The sequence below is a fragment of the Gymnoscopelus microlampas genome, assembly GCF_963454915.1.
Source record: "Gymnoscopelus microlampas genome assembly, chromosome: 17".
NCBI classification, from domain to species: Eukaryota; Metazoa; Chordata; class Actinopteri; order Myctophiformes; family Myctophidae; genus Gymnoscopelus; species Gymnoscopelus microlampas.
Window position 1 is genome coordinate 20,033,941 of NC_139954.1, and position 19,898 is coordinate 20,053,838.

General features: G+C 44.0%; 1 protein-coding gene across 1 annotated transcript in view; it reads left to right on the forward strand.

Moving 5' to 3' along the window:
- myo16 (myosin XVI) overlaps positions 1-19,898 on the forward strand; it is a 137,639-nt gene that overhangs the window by 64,716 nt on the left and 53,025 nt on the right. Inside the window, exons 8-17 of the mRNA XM_084085281.1 lie at positions 2,163-2,238; positions 4,066-4,216; positions 4,341-4,491; positions 4,872-4,982; positions 7,171-7,236; positions 10,879-11,006; positions 12,624-12,729; positions 14,513-14,630; positions 16,076-16,223; positions 18,441-18,558. Coding sequence (XP_083941407.1) covers positions 2,163-2,238; positions 4,066-4,216; positions 4,341-4,491; positions 4,872-4,982; positions 7,171-7,236; positions 10,879-11,006; positions 12,624-12,729; positions 14,513-14,630; positions 16,076-16,223; positions 18,441-18,558 — 1,173 coding nt within the window. The remainder of the gene's footprint in view (positions 1-2,162; positions 2,239-4,065; positions 4,217-4,340; positions 4,492-4,871; positions 4,983-7,170; positions 7,237-10,878; positions 11,007-12,623; positions 12,730-14,512; positions 14,631-16,075; positions 16,224-18,440; positions 18,559-19,898) is intronic.

Below are 19,898 nucleotides of genomic sequence, written 5' to 3' on the forward strand. Positions count from 1 at the left end.
ACACTACCATGGTTCTTATGTGATCTTTGACCATGGGAAGGGTGTAGGCACAGTGCCAAAGATATGAGGTCAATATTTATAGGCTGTGAGTTTGACTGATCATGGCCCCCTGACTCATGGGGCCATGATTACTAATTGATATATTACTATTTATAAAGCACATTTAAAACAACAGAAGCTGACCAAAGTGCTGTACAAGGTTGAGACAAACAAAGCATCAACAGGCGCCCATCGGCGCACAGACAAATATATACATCGTTAAAACACATTAGAGGATCAAGTGCAATTAAAAGCCAAAGTGAATAGGTGGGTTTTAAGTAAGGATTTGAAAACCTCAATGGACTGGGCAGATGGGATGGGGAGAGGCAGGTTGTTCCAGAGCGTAGGGGCGGCAGCAGCAAAGGCGCGGCCACCCCTGGTCTTTTTGCTAGTCTTTGTAACGACCAGTATCGACTTATTGGCAGACCTCAGAGCCCTGGCTGAGGGGTATGGTTCCAGGAGCTCAGCAAGGTACAGCGTAGCCAGCCCGTTTAAAATTTTAAAACAAACATAAGGACCTTATGCACGGAGTGATGTGGAGGGTGTATTGGCCTCTTTGGAATCTGATGGCATACAGCTTTAATTGTTTAGAGAATGAAAGAAAACCATTGTGTTGTGGAAGCAATAATAATCGGATTTAGAGCACAAAATTTCAACATTTTCAAACCCCCATAACCTTAAGAAAAAGAAAACTTCGAAAACTATTTTCTAATAGGCTATGCTTCATTGCTCCCACACACCACTTTTTCTGATTTTGTTCCTTGTCTCCTCCATTTGAATTTCTATTCAAATGGAATTTCTAGCTTGTGAGAAGAAAATGTATTTTGCTCCTCCTACTTCAGTATGTGGTCCATACTCGCGGAACAGTATTTTAGCGCCTCGCTATTAATGTGCAAATTTCGTTTGACGTGTTTCGAATGGCATGTCTTAGTACAACAGTGACATAACTGGGGATCTGTCTGGACTCTTTTATCTGCTCAAGGACACTTGACATTAATATTATTATTCAAAGAGTCTGGACTGAAACTCTGGTGTCAAATGAAATCAATACATAGCCTAATTTGGCTGGATTTCCTCAGTATGGGGGGAATAACATGCGCTGCATGCTGATAACATTTTATTATCTCTGATAGGAGATCATGTTTTCAACCCTAGAGTATGTGTGTGTGTTTGTGTGTCTCTTCGTACCTGATTATCCGAATATTCGAATATCTGGGTCAGCCCTAGACTTTTCCCACCAAGTACAGGCACAGTTCTGACAAATGCACGCTATACGTCAACACTTCACACAATACGTGTTCTCATCACACAGAGTGATTCCGCCCACATCACACGTCTTGTCTCTTGGATCAGACACATGACATAGATGTAACTCCCTTAGGGAGGCAAAGGGGGAGGTGGGAACTGGGAAAGGAGGTGTAGAAGAGGAAGAACATAGAGGATGAAAGGAGTAATGAAAGGGAAGAGAGGATAAATTAAAAGGAGAACAGGAAGCGGTGGGAGGAGTGAAATTGACAGGAAACCCCAGGTTGGATTCATTTATATAGAGCGTGACAGCGTCCCATGACAATGTTCGCCATAATGAGCGTGGGAGTCTACGGGGGTCTTCTTCTGTTATACGACATGGGGGATCGCTAGAGTGGCTAATAAAGGACCCACACTGTCCTGTAGACCTGCCCTCTGTCATTTGCACGGTACCTCCTGCTTTGCACTTTACCACTGACACATGCCTGTGTCAGTGGACATTCTCAGGGATCTACAGTGCAATATTTATGTAACAGACATAAGAATTGTCTCCTACTAGAATTATATTAGCAATTTCACAGCATATACTGTATGTCTGTCACCTCAATAGTAGACACGGGTGGAGCTTGCCAAGCTACTGAAATCACATACTCTAACCAACCATTATACCTAGGTTATTAGTAAATATAAACATAGTGATATTACAGTAAAACCCTTTGACTATTATGCAATAGGAAGATAGCACTGATGCAAAACATCAACTCTTGGTAATACCAGTTACTTCTCTCTCAGTAGCGAGCAGCTGTGTGAGATGCTCATTGCATTGGAGAACAGGTAATGAAAGTGGGTGTGGGTGTTTCTCCCATCTCTTCCTACAGACAAGCATCGTTAGCCAGCTCCTCAGGCACCAGGCAAACCCTACTCTGTTGAACTGCAACCAAGACAAGCCCGCAGGTAATCATTTATGTATTCCTTCTCAGATGCACACACAGATGAATAAACACACATGAACAAACTCTCACACATGAACAAACAAACATGCGTGCACGCTAATGAACCAGAGAAATGGATTTTGTTTGTTTTTTAGCTGCATAAGTAATCACTATGATAATGTAGAGGACATTCAAACACACATGCACGCACACACACACACACACACACACACACACACACACACACACACACACACACACACACACACACACACACACACACACACATATACATGCTAACACATACATGCTAACACACACACACACACATTTACATTTGAGGTGTTTGTAATAATGCAGGGCAGATGCGATTAATTTCCTTATGGGACATAGGATATCATTAGTCAAGAGAATTATCTTTTCTGGAAGCGTATACCAGACAACTAGAGCGTGTCCAAAACTAACACCCATGGTTCATTACGCAGGTGTGTGTGTGTGTGTGTGTGTGTGTGTGTGTGTGTGTGTGTGTGTGTGTGTGTGTGTGTGTGTGTGTGTGTGTGTGTGTGTGTGTGTGTGTGTGTGTGTGTGTGTGTGTGTGTGTGTGTGTGTGTCAGAGATTACTGATGTGATAACACTGGCACATACCAGCTTTACGGAAGAGGATGATAATGTTTGTGCTTGTGTTTGAGGATTGCTCTTTGAGAACCAAACAATTCCCAATCCATTCTCTGGATCTGATGGAGCATGGAGGATTTCATTGAATGTTGCATTGAATGCTAAGTGAGCCTCTCGTGTGGTAATGGCAGTGAAAGGCTTAGTGCAGATGCGTTTCAGCTGCTCTTTCTAACCTCTTGTAGAGAGCGATATTACGCTGGTACTCTGAGCCATTCACCCCTCACCTGCTCCCCCCTCCCGGGTGGGTTGATCGCACCCCAGACTACCTCACTTTGGCCTTAATCAATAGACCATTCTAACATATAGGCTTAACCCAGGGCTTCCTGGTGCGCCGCCTGGAGACATAAGACAATCCCCTCTTTTTCTATTCAAAACCCCCTTTCAACAGGAGGGGGGCAAGGAGAAAGGAGAGGGAGAGAGGGAGAGAGAGAGAGAGAGAGAGAGAGAGAGAAATGGGAGTGAAATGGGAGTCAAGGGGGTTGTCAGTTACTCTGAAATAAAAGAGGGGATAAAGCCATTCCCATCCCCTGTGCCCTGTTAGGCCTCATTACAGACATGGGGGATCTTAACTCACCCCCTGTCTGTTTAAGCACAGTTGCATCGATCCACAGTGGGGTTCACATTTTGCCTCATCCGTACTGGTGGAGACGAAGGGGGGTGGTAGGTGTTGACAGCGAGGACGGAGGAAAGTACACTGTTATGGCCCTTAAGCTAATGGCAGCACTGCTCTTTCACTGGGTCTTTGAAATGTATCCATGTTTGTTTACACCTTGTAACGGTAGGTATCTGCAGAGACCTCACAGGGAAAAAATATATTTTTCAGATTGTCCGTTCTCCCTTAAATCTTCAAAATGTGGTAATAACAGAGTGAATCAAACGTCTTGACCGATGCCTCATGGTCTTAGGAACCACCTCGCAGTGGAGATTCTTTTGGCTGTGACATTCATAGATGCTTTTAGCCAGGACACTGTGGCTGAGGCAAGAATAGGATAAGTGAGAGAGTCACTTTCAAGAGCCTCACTAACACACATGACAAGTGTATTATTACAATAAAAGATAAATCCTTACCAAATTGATTCTCAGTTCGAAATATCGTTATATTTTTATTTTAGTTTAAGTGAACATTTTGTGTGTCGCTTTGTCTAAAAGTGGTATAATTGCATCATGTTCCCAGATATTGCAGCATCAGAGCCCATAATTGACATGCTGCTGAATGCTGAGGATTCTTGGATCCAGAGGCTGAAGGACCCCTCTGCACCTCTTCCCTGCACAGACCAACGATACGACGGGGGGTCACACGACCTCACCACTCCTGTCAAGAACCTGTGAGTTTAGACTTTTCTCTTCAGAGTTTTCCCCACTGAGAATTTGCTTACGAAACGTGACAATTTCCTTTTTTAACCCATCCTCCCTCCCTCTCCAACTCTTTGCCTCTCACATCCCTTCCAGAAACCCCCTGGGCCTGTCCATCTCCAAGCAGGACAGTCTGCTGGAGAAGTGCGCCATGTTCAGAGAGGCAGGCGGGGCGCTGAGCCGACATCCCTCCCAGGACAATGGTCTGGACGGCCCCTACAGCTCTGGAACTAGCAAACTGGAACAGGTATAGTACACATTACCATCGTCAGTTGATTCACTTAATTCAACTCTGAGAGGGTAAAAAATCAATTTGGTTTAATTTACTTTTTATTCTCCGAGGACCTATAGCACTTACAGTACATGGATACATGATAATACCTCTGGGTTAACACAAGAACATTAATACATTTCCCAGTGTCCGCTTTGTATTTGTAGTGCAGTGAGGGGGACATATGTACTTAGCCGCAGCAAAATGTTCCACACTGTGGATTTAAATGTATACTGTATCTCTCATAGCAGAAGTGTCCACTTGCATTATGTAAAGCACTCACTTGGGTGTTACGGACGGTGCCTCATGACTCCTACTGAGCTATCATCTGTCGTATTGGTACTGTGCTTTCACAGGTGAAGCTGATGCCCCCAGCACCCAACGACGATTTGGCATCCCTCAGCGAGCTCACCGACAGCAGCCTCCTCTATGAGATGCAGAAACGCTTTGGCAACGATCAGATCTATGTAGGACGCTCCCTTCGCCGCAGTGCTTCTACACGCCAAAACCAACCACACTGTGTTGTTCACAATGACAATGATTCTCACTCTCATGTTAAGCATGCAATAATAACACACACAGAAGTGCAAACACAGACACACATTCATACTCTTGGGTATTATGTCTTCCGCTGTGCGTGTTTACTTGGAATGGAGTGACACATGTAGATTGGGAATTGGGGTGCAATGTTGCAATCACATCCCACATACAGTACACCCACGAGACTCGACCAGGCATAGTGCTCTTAGACTAGAGTTAATGTTAATGTGCAGTATATTCTGTGACTCTTCTCTATTTTGTTGGCTGTAGTGAAGCCTGGACCCATACACAGTGACACACACACACACACACACACACACACACACACACACACACACACACACACACACACAGACAGACAGACAGACAGACAGACAGACAGACAGACAGACAGACAGACAGACAGACAGACAGACAGACAGACAGACAGACAGACAGACAGACAGACAGACACATACGTGCACACATGCATTATCACAGACACAAGCAAGCAAACATTGGTGACCATTTGTCTGTAGCTTGCCAAATCAATGCAAATTTGATCAATGGAGGAAGGAAAATCCATAACTATATTCAGGGGTAGAATCGTGTTCCGATCCGATCGTTAGTTTTTTTGTATGTTTTAAACCCCTTCCATTTCTCTTTTCCTCTAAATGTGTTGCACGGTGTATAGGTCTCCATGGGGGACTGGGCTCTCTATAAAGACTAGAGCCGGATCAATGTTGAACTAGTGCCTAGAGAATTCTCATAGCGGAGAGGCTCTAATGGTCTATTGTTATGGAAAAGCAGATGGACAACAGGCAGCACAGGTTAGCCGCAGCAGGAGATAGAAATGAGAAACGAGGGGATGAAGGGAAATCAAAGAAAGGTACTGCATTCTAAAAGGAGAGGCATATGGTCTGGACGCTGGGTACGCGAGATTGAGAGAGACGGAATACTAAGCAGGAAGTGGAAGAGGTAGATGACAGTCAGGACACTGATGGTGTCTGTCAAGATGGAGGTAATGCAGGTCAGTTTTCGGAAGCGGCGAGGAGAGCGGAGACATGTGGAGACAGAGAGGGGATCACAGCAGAGGGACGACAAAAGCAGTGAATGGTCCATATGCGCCCCAGCAGGGTGGACAGCGATGAAGCTTTGATGAGTGGGCCTCATCCTTCTGCCAGGAGAGAGGAGGGACGGGACAGCCAAACCCTTGATGGGAGGGAAAGGGGCTGTTGGGGAAGGATGTGAGAGTTAGGAGGGATTAATTAATAATGGTTATTGTGAAGGGATGGGATTTGGGGCGATCAGCCAATCACATCACATGATTGAACTACAGTGTGCTGAAGTGGATTAATTATAATAAACTCTTCCCCAAAATCAATTGGACTCTCTCAAAAACCGGATCCCTCAAAGCATCAAAGATAAAACATTAAACTGAGGGTTGATCAGCTTATACGAGCAGTGGAAAGTTGCACAAATTAACCTTGAGCCTAGGCCTGAGGACAGAGCAGCATGCTGGCGAAATGTTAGCGCTGCCAGTACTCTCTCAGGGGACAGTGTTAGCTGTTAGCCTCCAAACAGCCTTGGGGGCTCGGTGTGAGAAAGAAAAGGTTAGCGGTTTCTTTCAAAGGGTCAGGAGTGGGGGATCGGTGCATATTATCTGAAGGACCTCAGGGTCTATGTGTACTCTACATGGAGGGCACATTTGTTTTTTGTTTTTATTGGGAGAAAAATGTGAACAGTCAGTTTATCTGTGCTGACTCTTCAAAATAATGTCAAGAGATCAGCATAACATTATGATAATGACAATATCATTGTAGTATTAATATTGATGTTGAGGGAAGAACGGGGACAGCATTGTGTTTTCAGGTCAACATTTGTCCTTGGTCTGCCTCTCCTGAGATGCTGGCCCAAGTGTTCGCTCAAGGCAATCAGCGGCTAATTATGGCCCAGCCCTCTTCCTTCTCCCTGCTGTGTGGCCCCAATGTTTCTATGAAAGGTTAAAACTCAGAGTTAAATGTTTGACTCAAAGTCAAACATTTAACAGTATCTAAATCACCTCTTTGGCCTCATGGCTAAAGGAATTTCAAAGTGTCAAAGTGAACTAATTCTAGCGTTTCCTCTCTTCTGTAGACCTATATTGGACACATCCTCCTGCTTGTCAATCCAAATAAAGAGCTGCCTATCTACTCAACTCTGGTAAGTTTGCTCTACATTTTACCCAATCTTACAGTATGTTTCTTCTGGACACCAATTAACTTTTTCTAAAGTGGTACCTGTCCTAGTCTAACATAGTAGATCTTTATAACATGTCACGTGCATTGATAGACCATGTGCTGTGCATGTTAGACTATACCACATTCTACTGTAAGTGCATTGTGTGTATAATTAGCAGAGTATGAATGGATGAAATGGACCTTTATGTGGCTGATAAATAATGCAGAATCTTCCTGTCAGTGATACAGCGCATTAGGGAAGACGGCCAGGGATCCAGTTTTTCTATCCAGGATCACACATGCACATTAAAGCACTCACTCTTTGTCTCTCTCTTTGTTACATACAGTACACACATACAGATTTGTACAAGTAAAAAGATATCCGCTTTTTCTGTGGCATTCTGTGTGTCCGCAGTCCCCTCCCTTTTTATAGCTCGGTTCAGTTGAAGCTCAATCACGCTGTGTTCACTGAGAGAATAAATAGAAGATGACAATGCGCCCTTCACACAGCCCATTGTCTTGATGCCAGCTGATGGTTTGCCCATATGAGACAGGACTAGTTGGATTGGCTAGGAGGAGACACCTCCTGCTGCTGTGGAGGAGACAGGCCCAGTGCCCTATATGGCTGTCCTCTTCCAGCCCACAGCTGGCCTCGCTCCAGACATCAATTCCCCATCTGTGGGTGTGGAGGTGGAGGTGGAGGGAGAAGGACATATGTCACAACAACATGTGTGATCTTCTAGCCGTCTGTCATTTTCTGTGGTCGGGGTCTAATACCACCCTGCTACCCCCTTAACCCCCTTCAACCACACCCTTTGGCCCACAGCTGCTGGATTGGTTGGAAGGGTTTGGGGCTACGCAAAGCATACTTTCCCTGGTAGAACTCCAGCAAAGACGTGAAATTAAACTGCAGTGAAAGATGTGGCTTCTGGGATGGTATCCATCAAAACCCAGCTTGACTGAGGGTCCGAACATGGAGTAATATTTCTTAGAGTTGTGTTTTGAAGAGCTGGGCGATTAGGCCACTGTTGCAACCTATATTTAACATCTAGGGGAACACAGGGAGTAAAATATCCAAAGCCTTTGCAAAAATTGAACCAAAATGGCAACAAAGGCTGCTGAAACACCACCAACGTTTCCCCTCCGATTTTGCTAGTTAGACGGCACTAGGAGCAAAGGGGTTTTATTGACTGCCAGAGAGTTAAACATCATCTATGGCTGTCCTTGCCAGCGATTCTGAGCGTTTTCACTAACCGTCCCAGCGATCCAGCCGCTTTAAAGGACCTAGGGGGGTCTTGTAGAATCGGAGAAAAAAAATTGTGCCACCGCGATAATCCATTCCATAGTTGTGGGCAGTTGAATGTGGCTTGTTTTTGCCAAAAAGCAACAGAAAACAGAGACATTTTTTAAAAATCCTATAATACTAAACCAAACCAGCTCCATTTTGTTGTGACCACGTGATCTTTGGCTTTGGTCTTCATCTTCGTCATCATCATCATCATGATTCACAGGCTGCGGAACAGCCTCTGAATAAGACATGGGTGTGTTTTGGGCATAACATAAGTTAGATTTAAATCGAGTGTCTTATCCCATTCCCTTTAAGAGCTAGGTGCACTTGAACATTGGGGCATTATTTAAATGACGGATTGGAGACAAACAATTTTCTGCTGAGGAAAAGGGAAATTTGGGCGACCATCAAGTAGCACTAATAATGTGATATGGCCACGGGGGACTGGCATTCTTCCTCCACATTTCTCCTAATTTATGTCCAAGACACATACGTGATATCTCGACGTATCAACTTAATAATCACCAGCTCGTTCTCAGTTATTTTCTTTACTTAAACCACCTATTAAGGCTTGACACCCCATCCTGTGCATCTTGCGTCAGAGCTCTCGAATGGATATTGAGGACTGTCACTGCTGTCCATTGCCTAGAGACAGTCAGAAAAAGAATGTCAGGAAGCTATAGGATTCATGACATTCTTACGTGATGACGAGAGGTATTTGAAAATATTTATCAGCTGAAATAAACTGCCTATTGAAATAAGCTGCATGAAGCATTCGCTCTCCCCCCTCTGTCTCTTTCCACAGATATTATTATTATTCACAACACATTTTTATTAGCGATCTTCTTCTAATGAAAAACTACAGTGGCGGACCGACTTGAACTCCCAGTTCAAATGAGGGTAGAGGAGTGAGGAAATGTCAGGCAAGAGACCTGGGATCCAGAGACAGCTCTCTTGCAAAAGAGGCCAGAGTAAAGTCAGTGGAACTAACAGGCAGAGTCAGCAACGGAGTGTTGGCAATGAAATTCAGCAGAGCTACTGTTTACGCTGGGCATGAATGACAGGTTAGTGTGTATAGGGCAGGCACAGCTGCTGCAGACACGTTTGCGAGTATGTGTGATGATTTAATAGGATGTACACAAAGCCGGACAGGTTCCACTTAACACATTTCAGTTAGACACTCAACATTTATTGCAATGCTATTGCATTCAGTTTGGAGGTGTGACTCTGCTTCTGTGATACTACAGATTATCTGTGCAAGCATGACACAGAATCTGAGATCACAAACCCCCCAGAAGCAGAGAATAAGATACAGAGCTTAACATCCACAATCCACAGAACATGTACTGTGCAATCCACAGAAACAAACATTTAAATATTGAGCCCTTTAAAGACACATTTATCTTAAAGCCCTTTAAGTTACATTACACAGATATAACATCATACCATACATACCATACCACAGAATCATACATTTACTTAAATGGCAGAGGAGGAGGCTGGGGAGGTGGAGGGAGTTTGAAAACAGACAGCAGCAGGAACAGAGCTGTGACCAATTCTGAACATGAAGTGTGAACAGTGGTCTGCTTAAAAAGACCTAAGTGAACCATTAGATTGAGGGCGTATGTGTAAGCTTGTTAGCAAATGGGAATGAAGGGTGCTGAATGAGGTTGAACGTGGAAAGACATCTGATTGTAGTGGGTGTATTATATATTAACTATTAGCGAATGAGAATGGGGGGGGAGAAGTGTGAGGCTGAGTGTGTAAACCTCCTGCCTGCCGTGCCTACCTGAACTAACAATGCGCTCGACTATCGATGCTTTAAGTAATTCTGGATTGGACTGATGTTGTCAAGGACACTCAAATTGATATAGGCCACAGACCCCAATTTGAAAAGATTTTGTGTTAGAGATTCCCATAAGAGAAGATTCAGTACAGAATTCTACAACTATATAAGCTACTGTGTGGGGAGAACAATGGAGAGAGTGTAGTCTATACATTGTCTCATTGGACTAACTTCTAAGCCAGTGTAATAATAGTGACATTAAACTGTTTCTCCTTTTGCTGGGGACCCCCTGGAACCCCCTCAATGACCCCCTGCAAGTCCCTGGATCCCACATTGAGAACCACTGGTATTGGCTGTACTGAATGTAAAACCACACCTTGTTAATGAATTGGATCCACGCACTCAGTCACGCGGCTGTGTAAATGTGTACCCACAGTAAATTGACACTATAGCCTTTGCACTGCATGACTCAGGGAGGGTCTTCATGTTACGCAAGGTTGTAATGCAATGTTTTTGAACTCTCTCTCTCTCACTCTCTTTGCTTGTCTCAGGTGAGTCAGCTGTATCTGAGCTCCACGGGTCGCCTGTGCTCCTCTCTGCCTCCTCATATTTTCTCCTCAACAGAGAGAGCCTATCACATGATGCTGCAGGAGAGACGACCACAGTGCTTTATGCTCAGGTACACACACACACACACACACACACACACACACACACACACACACACACACACACACACACACACACACACACACACACACACACACACACACAGTGGTTCATGGCCTCAGCCATCTGTTTTGTTACATTTCCGTCAGTATGAGAGCTCTGTGCCATCATCTCACATCACAGTATTGATAAGCTAGCTGAGCCACACAAGCACAAAGGCACGCCCAACAGTGTAGGAATGCAGTACACGTGTGAGCGGTGAGGTTAGCTGAGCCAGGTGGTTTGCGCATGCCCCTCCTCCCACAGGCCTGTTATAAACGCTCCGAGGCCTGTTACTCCTGGTGAGATTAATAGGTCCCTGCCTGTGCCTGGACGCTAGCTCCATTCACTGTGTTCACAGAGAGATGGATGTGCTCTGGGAGCATGCTGGCGTCCCGCTCTTTGTCCTCGGCCGGGCGGAGGCAGGTCCCTGATTGCAATTAAATCCGGTTCCGACTTTTCCAGCCACATTCCCGCTGAGTCGCGACCAATCTGGTGGAGAGTTAATGCAGCCTGGCCACAGGCTATCCATCACACACACACACACATACTGTACTGTACTGTACACGCACGCACGCATGTACACAGCTTCAGCATTATATACCACACCTCTGTGCTCCAGCGAGCTGAATGCAGTCAAAATGTTAAGGCCCTCAAGGACAAGGTACATAATCTCTCTCCCACTCTCCTTCCTACCCTCGCTTTCCTGCTCTACTTCTCTCTTTCTTTGTCTGTCTCTCTCTCTCAACCTCTCCCTATCCCTCTCTCTTGCTGACACATGCATCACACACAACACATGCATGTGCACCTATTACTCCCACGACTTTACAATCAGCGGCCATGATCCCCCTGGAGGCCGGTGCGAAACGCCCTTGAAATCGAATAAAAAGTGGTAAATGAAAAGAGTTGGGGGGGGGGGGTACAGGTTCTTAGGACTTCACACTGTTCAGCACTACAGCCATAAATGCTGCAGAGCACCAGGGTATCATTGCAGTCATTAGTAAGGGCTCATGACCTACCAAAGCCATCTGCTTGGTGTTACCGTGCTGGTCTCGACTCTCTGCATGTCACTGTGTGTCAGAGCGTGTACTGTAGAGGTGCCGTATGTCATGTCCCATATTCACCCTACGGCAAGTAACTAACAGGCCTTCCATTGCCAGATAAGTTGACTCAATAGCTGTGTGTGTGTGTGTGCATGTGCGTGTATGCATGTGAGACATTAGCATTTTAGAGAGAAGGGATGATGTCAGGTGGGTGGAGAAGTGTGACAAAGGTGAAAGACGCAGAGAGCACCCCAGTGACTTCACACGTCACACCCATGCATCTGAGACACATACATACTGTACACAGCAAAATCCTCAGTGTTCATTTATCCATTTCTACACTTGCAGAGTTAAATTAACACTCAGGATTTTACTGTGTATAGGAGGGGAATGTCTGCACACATACGCACACAAACATTTCGTTTTGCAGCATTCCGTGCACTTTGTGTCAGTGGCATCTAACAAAAAATCAACAACCTTTATGCTCATGAGTTTCAGTTTTATCACCTGACTGTTCTTGTCTTTGTCTCTGTCTCTCCCTCCAGTGGTGAGAGTGGTTCTGGGAAGACAGAGGCCTGTAAGCACATCGTGAGACACCTAGCAGCACGCTCCAGCCCAAAAGGCTTTGCTCTAGGACCCAGGATGAAACATGTGAGCTCTCCTCTCCTCTCCTCTCCTCTCCCTAGCTAAGCCTGAATGTGAAAGACTGAAGAATAATTAATACACCGTCTACCCTGTGATTTTATTATAAACGCCACACCCACCACCATCAACCTCTAAATCTCTGAACAAGTGAATGTTCTGATTGTTCTTCAGTGCAAGTCACCACCCTTCTTTCCCCCTGTTTTCTCTGTGATCAAATAAATCCAATAGCAGTCAGTGTAGACAAGCAGAGACGAGCGTCTCGATGAATGTCGCCTACTGTTCTTCTACAGCAGTCAGACGTCGGGTGTGAATAGATATATGGATTAGCGGGCCGCAATATGGGGCCCAGGATGGGTACAGACTAGCGGTCTTTTTGTTTGGGCCTGATGGCTGTCCCTTTGTCTCAGACATCACTTTTGCACCCTTGGATGGTGTGTGTGATTGCACCATTATGTGCTCGAGATACAGTAGTAGTAGGTGACCTCCCCGTCTCTGTGATGGTGATTCCTTTGGATGGAGCCATTTGCACAGAAACTGTGTTTAATAGGAGAGAGCGCATTCTCTCTCCTGTGCTGTGCAGTTTGATGACGGAACACAAGAATAGAACTAGAGCTAGAATGTTCCCTATCCCATTCATCTACCAGTGAATGAGGAGCTACGACGTGACACATGCTGTGAGGATGGCAGGTAATGATCTGCCAGCAATTTAAATGGCCATATAATTACTTGCTCGTTATGAAAGGGGGAAAAATCTGACTTTAGTAGGGTCATGGGAATTATGATTCCTCCCTTGCACTCCCTTGAAAACAAAAATCATTTAAGCTAGCACTCAAATCATTGATCCCGATCTTGTTAACCACTTAAAGCTCTATTTTATACTTGGGCTGTTCGGAAATTGCGATTCTATCTGAGCTTATGACATGCCCAAAATAAGGGATGCCAGGGTTAATGTGTTTAAAGCAGATTGGAATAATGTCTTAGCTAACATAGCTTGACAAACGATTCACTGGCTCTCTAGTCTTCTTGCTGGGTAACAGTGTGTAGCTTGGGTGTGCAAGCGCCTTGATTTTATGAAGTAATCCTTATGCAGTCAATATCTGGGTCACCTCACTCACAGAGCACACAGGGACAAGAACATGCAAGTTATCCACAAATAGAGTCATATCAGCATCTAGTGGTGAAATGTTGAATTGCTGCAGTACTCCAGTTATACGGTTTCTGTTTAGTTTTTTCTTTTTTTTTTAATCCGTCGTTAATCCCGCAGGGAACATTCTTTTTCAGCTGATGGCTACTACTGATGGGTTATGTTGAGCACTCGGGGGGAGCAGTTTGGGGTTAAGTGTCTTACTCAGGGACACTTCACTTCATGTGTCTTATCTAATGTGTAAATTAACTAACTCTTGCTCTTGTCACAAATTTCACTGTAAATGAAACAAAATGCAAAGAAATTCCTATGTTCCAGGATAGCGGCGAGGTTATGAGAAAGTCTGTGGTTCATATCTCATGTCTGTAAAACGTATGGGTCATTACCTGTATATTATTATTATTATATCTTTTTCATTTCTGCTGTATTGTTGATAGTGATAATGAGACAGGCGGGAGAGCGAAGGGATGACATACAGTGAATGGCCTTGTGTCGAATTCAAAGGCAGGCCAGCTGTGGGAAGGACTATTAGCCTTATGATCCGCCCATTGTGAAAATTACAGCACACACCGCGACCTGATGTAAAAGACACTGAAAGATATCAATGGCACTTAGGTATGATTGCTGTTGTCTTTCCCTCTATAGGTGAACTGTATTCTAGAGGCTTTTGGACATGCCAAGACCCAGAGGAATAACAACTCTAGTCGCTTCATCAAACTTCTTACCATGCAGTACTGTGAAAAGAGACGGACACTGCTCAGAGGTAATAATAATAACAATAATGGATTTTATTTATAATGCACTTTGAGATTTTCACAAATGTAAAGTTCAAAGTAAGCATGTATCTCCTACTAGCAGGGTATAATTATTTATAGTATAAATAATAATTAAAAAACACAGCGATGGAAAGTTTCAGGCCAATCCGGCCTGTGGTTTGGGCGTGCATAAAAGATACATGGACACACAGACGGACGTACAGACAACTTCAACGTTATTAGATAGATGTGTGTCTGTAGCATTTGACTTGTAATCTACTCACTTTAGATTTTCTTTTGGAACTAACCTAATATCTCAACACATGTGGAACATGTTGTTTGTATTCATCTTAGTCACTTAAACCTTACTGTATATACTTTGTTTACCGGAGTCCCCCAGGGGTCTGTACAAGGACTGGCCATTTTGCCTCTACACCTGGTACACCATCTCTTTGAGGAAGATTGCCGATCTACAAGCTCACAATGCGTTGAAACGCAACATGTTGTGAGCTTGTTGATCAGCGAATTAGAATAGGGACGCTAGGGATGAAGTGGTCAACACACTCATGATTTCCCTGTTTACGTCAAGGAAGGTAGATTAAGTAAGAGACGCGCTGGACGCCGGGCATGCGCCATGACACTCATGGGTGGCAAACTCGCACCGGAAGTTCGATGAAATACTGTACATTGCAGTGAATGAGAGCAGGCTTGACAGCTTGTGAACGATTGTGACCGTTGTCATATAATCGGTTCAGGAATATAAAAGAAGACATATCACAGGTTGTTTTGTGACCACTGGTTTTTCAATGTGCACAATAGGTAGTTTTATTGAGGCATCTAAAGGGTAGGGGCAGGTATCGTTTCAGGCTCGGTAGTATCGTGAGATTTGTGTGTCAGACTGGCAATGACGGACAGTCTCGCGATACTTTGGCACGTTCATAAACTTACTTTGCGCTCTTAAATACCTCTATAAAATCATACAGCGTACACATCAAAAAGCAACACAGAAGAAAACAATATGTGGTATGTCTTCTTTTATTTTCCTGAACGAGTATTTCACAAAGGTCTCAGTCATTCAGAAATAGTGATTTAATATTTATGAGCTGATCCACCTGGCCCTCATTGACTCCAGTATTACATCGAACTCCCGGCTTACTTAACAAAAACAAATAATAATAGGATACAATCAAATCAAGAATCATAAATAGTAATAGAATAACAGTTTGGTATTTATACGCACTTATACAACATTACCAAGAGGGGGCAGTAGAGCTCCATCTCTCGTCTTTGAGCACGTGTCCTTTTTTGCTCTATTTAACAGTACCCATGGTGCTCACCTCAGATGACCTCGGTGAATTGAAATATTTACCGGATAGTGGTAGATCATGACAGCTGATATTGCTGTTTGACCTGCCTCTCTAATATATATGTGACCTATACTCTGTATTTTTAGCACGTATCTACACCTACATGCTGGAGAAGTCGCGTCTGATTCACCTGCCCCCTCACCAGCAGAGCTTCAACATCTTCTATCTGATGGCTGAGGGTATGTCGCCAGAGGAGAAGAGTGCACTGTACCTCAACAATGTCCTCGCTCACAGGTACTGTAACCAGATTCACATGACATGATGGCCAGTTTGTTCTCACATCATAAAGGGCCGTCCACATTAAGCATGATGAGTATAACTATGAATATATTGTTTTAAAAAAATGTTCAAGTGTATTCAAGTCCACTCAAGTGGATTGCACTCTATAAGGAACACTGGTTTACTTTCAGAACATGCATAGTTTATGCTCCTATGCACAAATCTAATGCCATTGAATGCCACTTGACCCCTCCCTGCACGCACGCACGCACGCACGCACGTGCACAGGAGGACATACATGCATTTTTTCTCATGCATTTCAATCTGTCATTGTCCACTAATAAGGACACTGGTGCTGACCTTAAGTTTGTGTGTGTGTGTGTGTGTGTGTGTGTGTGTGTGTGTGTGTGGGTGTGGGTGTGTGTGGGTGTTTGTCTGGCTAATGATATAACAAGGGTGTTAAGCAGACTGCTGATGCAGAATAACTATGATTATTTAAGTCCCTCACCCAACGCGACCCCTTTATCAACCCAAATATAGCCTGCGTTTTCACATCCTCTCGTATTGTATTGCACCCTCCTAACCCCCAGTGTAAAAATGGGTCAATTTTTACACTCACAGTTACATTAACGCTGAGGATTTTACCGTGTAGATTTTTACACACTCAGCATGGGACTGAAGATTAGAAAAACATTAACCAGGTCAGATTTGGCTGTGCATGTGTGCGTATGTGCATGCTTTTACATTATGCACGGATGCTAGTCTGTATGTGTGCAGTGCACACACAGCTGTGTATTTATTTGTTGCGTCCGCCTGTCTTGTCTGTGCATGTCTGTCAGTGCACTTCTGCTTGTGCGTGCTCCATGCTCGCGGGCAGTGGTGGAAAGTAGGTACATGTACTCAAGTACTGTACTTGAGTACAATTTTGAGGTATTTTTATTTTACTGGAGTATTTCCAGTTTTCAATACTTTTACTTCTACTCCATTACATCTCAGAGGCAAATATTATATATACTTTTTACTCCACTGCAATTATTTCAAAACTTTAGTTAGTTACTTTGTAAAACATACTAACCACTTTAGACCTACATATACTTTGGCTATTTTCAAAGGATTTTATACGTTTGGAAACTTGTGAAATGGGACATTGTGCATAATGAGTACTTTTACCTTTAGTATTTATATTTTTATGCCAATACTTTTGTACTTTGACTCAAGTAAATTTTGAATACTGGTACTTTTACTTGTAACAGAGTATTTCTACATTGCCGTATTGCTACTTTTACGCAAGTACAAAATGTGAGTACTTTTTCCACCACTGCTCGTGAGGTGTGACCGCCTGTCCTAGTCGGTTGCATCGACAGCCCCTGTCGCAGTGGGACAAAAAAGTGTTATTTTTTTTAGCTCGACAAGCACATTGGACAGGCCCACTGGCATGACACTAACCCATCCACGACCTCCCCACCATGTCTAGTCACCATGGGGTGTTGTGTGATACGACTCCCCTGATTTAAACCCTGTCCTCTCTTTACCCTGACCCTCTCTCTCTCCCAACCCTCGCCACTCACACCATCACAGTTCCCTTTTCATGCAAGTGGATGAATGTGACACATGTACAGTATGTCATAAAACCCGTTGGCTTTGTCTCTCGTTCCAAGGCAATGCCCGTAAATTCTCCACTGGGCACATGGTGAGATGCTTTTTGACAGGTGCGCCTGTCCTCGTTTTTCCCTGATACATATTATCGGTGACGGGTGGAAACCTTGTATGTCCAAAACAGTTCCTTTTTTTTTGTATTATTATATAAAAACAATACAAAATGTGAAAATAGCCGATCTACAAGCTCACAACGCGTCTCATCGCCCGTGTTCTGTCTCTGCTGTGCGGTAGACCTAGGCTAGGGCTGGACAATATGTCGATATTATACCGATGTCGTGGTATGAGACTAGATATCGTCTGGGATTTTGGATATTGTAATATTGTGATATGGCATAAGTGTTGTCTTTTCCTGGTTCTAATCGCTTAAGCCCTAAAAATGGTAATACCTTCTTTTTAAATAGAAGAAATAGCTCATCTACAAGCTCACAACACGTCGCATTGTGATGAGTTTGTAGATCTGCTATTTTTGCAAAGTTTCGATTTTTTGTAATAAAAAAATACATTGTCACAATATCGATATGGAGGTATTTGGAGTGTCCTTCTGATGATTCCTCCTCCGTGTGTCTCTCCCAGGTATCTGAGTGGGGCTCATCCCGGAGAGAGCACTCCAGTGGCCTCAGCCTCCACCCAGAGCAGGGAGCGTCTCACTGCCCTCAAACAAGCCCTGAGAGCCCTGGGCTTCAACAAACTGGTACTGAAATAACATGACATACATATACAGTTAAAGCCCTATTTTATTACTTTATCATTTTGGTTTGAAAATAGCATGTTTACAAGCCCACAAGCTGTTGTGACACATTGTGAGCGACAGGGTGTAAATGTGACACCCACCCAAGTCTAGACTGTATGCCTCTATTTACGCATTTATGAATGTTAAAGGTGCTGTAAGTGATAGTGTTTAGTTAAAATAAGTGTTAAATAGCTCTATATTCCCATAGCAATCATTTCTATAGAGTGTTTATTCAATAATCAGGGTCTCCCTATCTCTCCAGCTCTTTAGTAAACTGAAAATACATTTTAAGGTCGGGATACCAATTTAATCCAATCAGGAGAGAAAACCCATAACGGATAAACAAGTGAAATGGGAAGGGATGGGAAAACAAAATGTTGAACTGGAACACAAGCTGATAAATGATCTTTGTGGGGTTCTCTCTCCTGACTGGCTGAAATGTCTAACCCACTTGAACATGTATGTAGAACTGGAGAGATTCTACATACATGTGGAGAGACAAACTCTAATGATTGCTATTGGAATATAGCTTTCATTTTATTTTACAGTCAAAAACAATATCACTTACAGCTCCTTTCAATTGTTTATTCTGAATGTTTAAGTGACACTGAGCCATGCGTGAACAGCATGTGAAAATATTAGAGCTGTGGGATGGCAGGCCCGTTTGCACCTGATGGTGAGAGGAGACTAGGGGGGTGGGGGGTGGGGGGTGGGGGTGACCGAGTGCACCGCGGTGTCATGTGCATGAAGCATGCACGCCGTAGTGTGTTTACGGTACAGAACAGCCTGTCCTGCGCACTTCTGCCTCGCATGTGCAAGAGAGAGAGAGAGAGAAAGAGAAGAGTGTGTTCCCAGCGCGTTATCGCGTTTCTATTCTTGGATTCCCAGTCAGCATCTGTCAGCAAGCAGTGTGACCACCACCTCACCTTTTAATCCAACAGCAGTCAATACACGCGAGGAGGGGAGGGGGGAGGGGGTGGAGGTAGGTGGGACGGACTACTATATCCTGATTGGATAGGGACGCAGGTACAGTCTGTTTAGAGCACTGGTTCTCAACCTTTTCAGGCCACGACCCCCCAAATTAATCGTATTTGAACTGGGGACCTCCCCCCTCCCCCACCCTGACAAGCACTTGGAATTATAGGCATTACATTTAGTTTGACTCGTTTCCACAGATAAATATTGAGAAAATAGCAGATCGTCTATTTTCAAAATGTTTGCCTCTCTTATGTTATTTGACAATTTGGACAATGTTTGACCAGTTTTTATAGTATAGTTTGTTGATTACTTATGATGCAGTA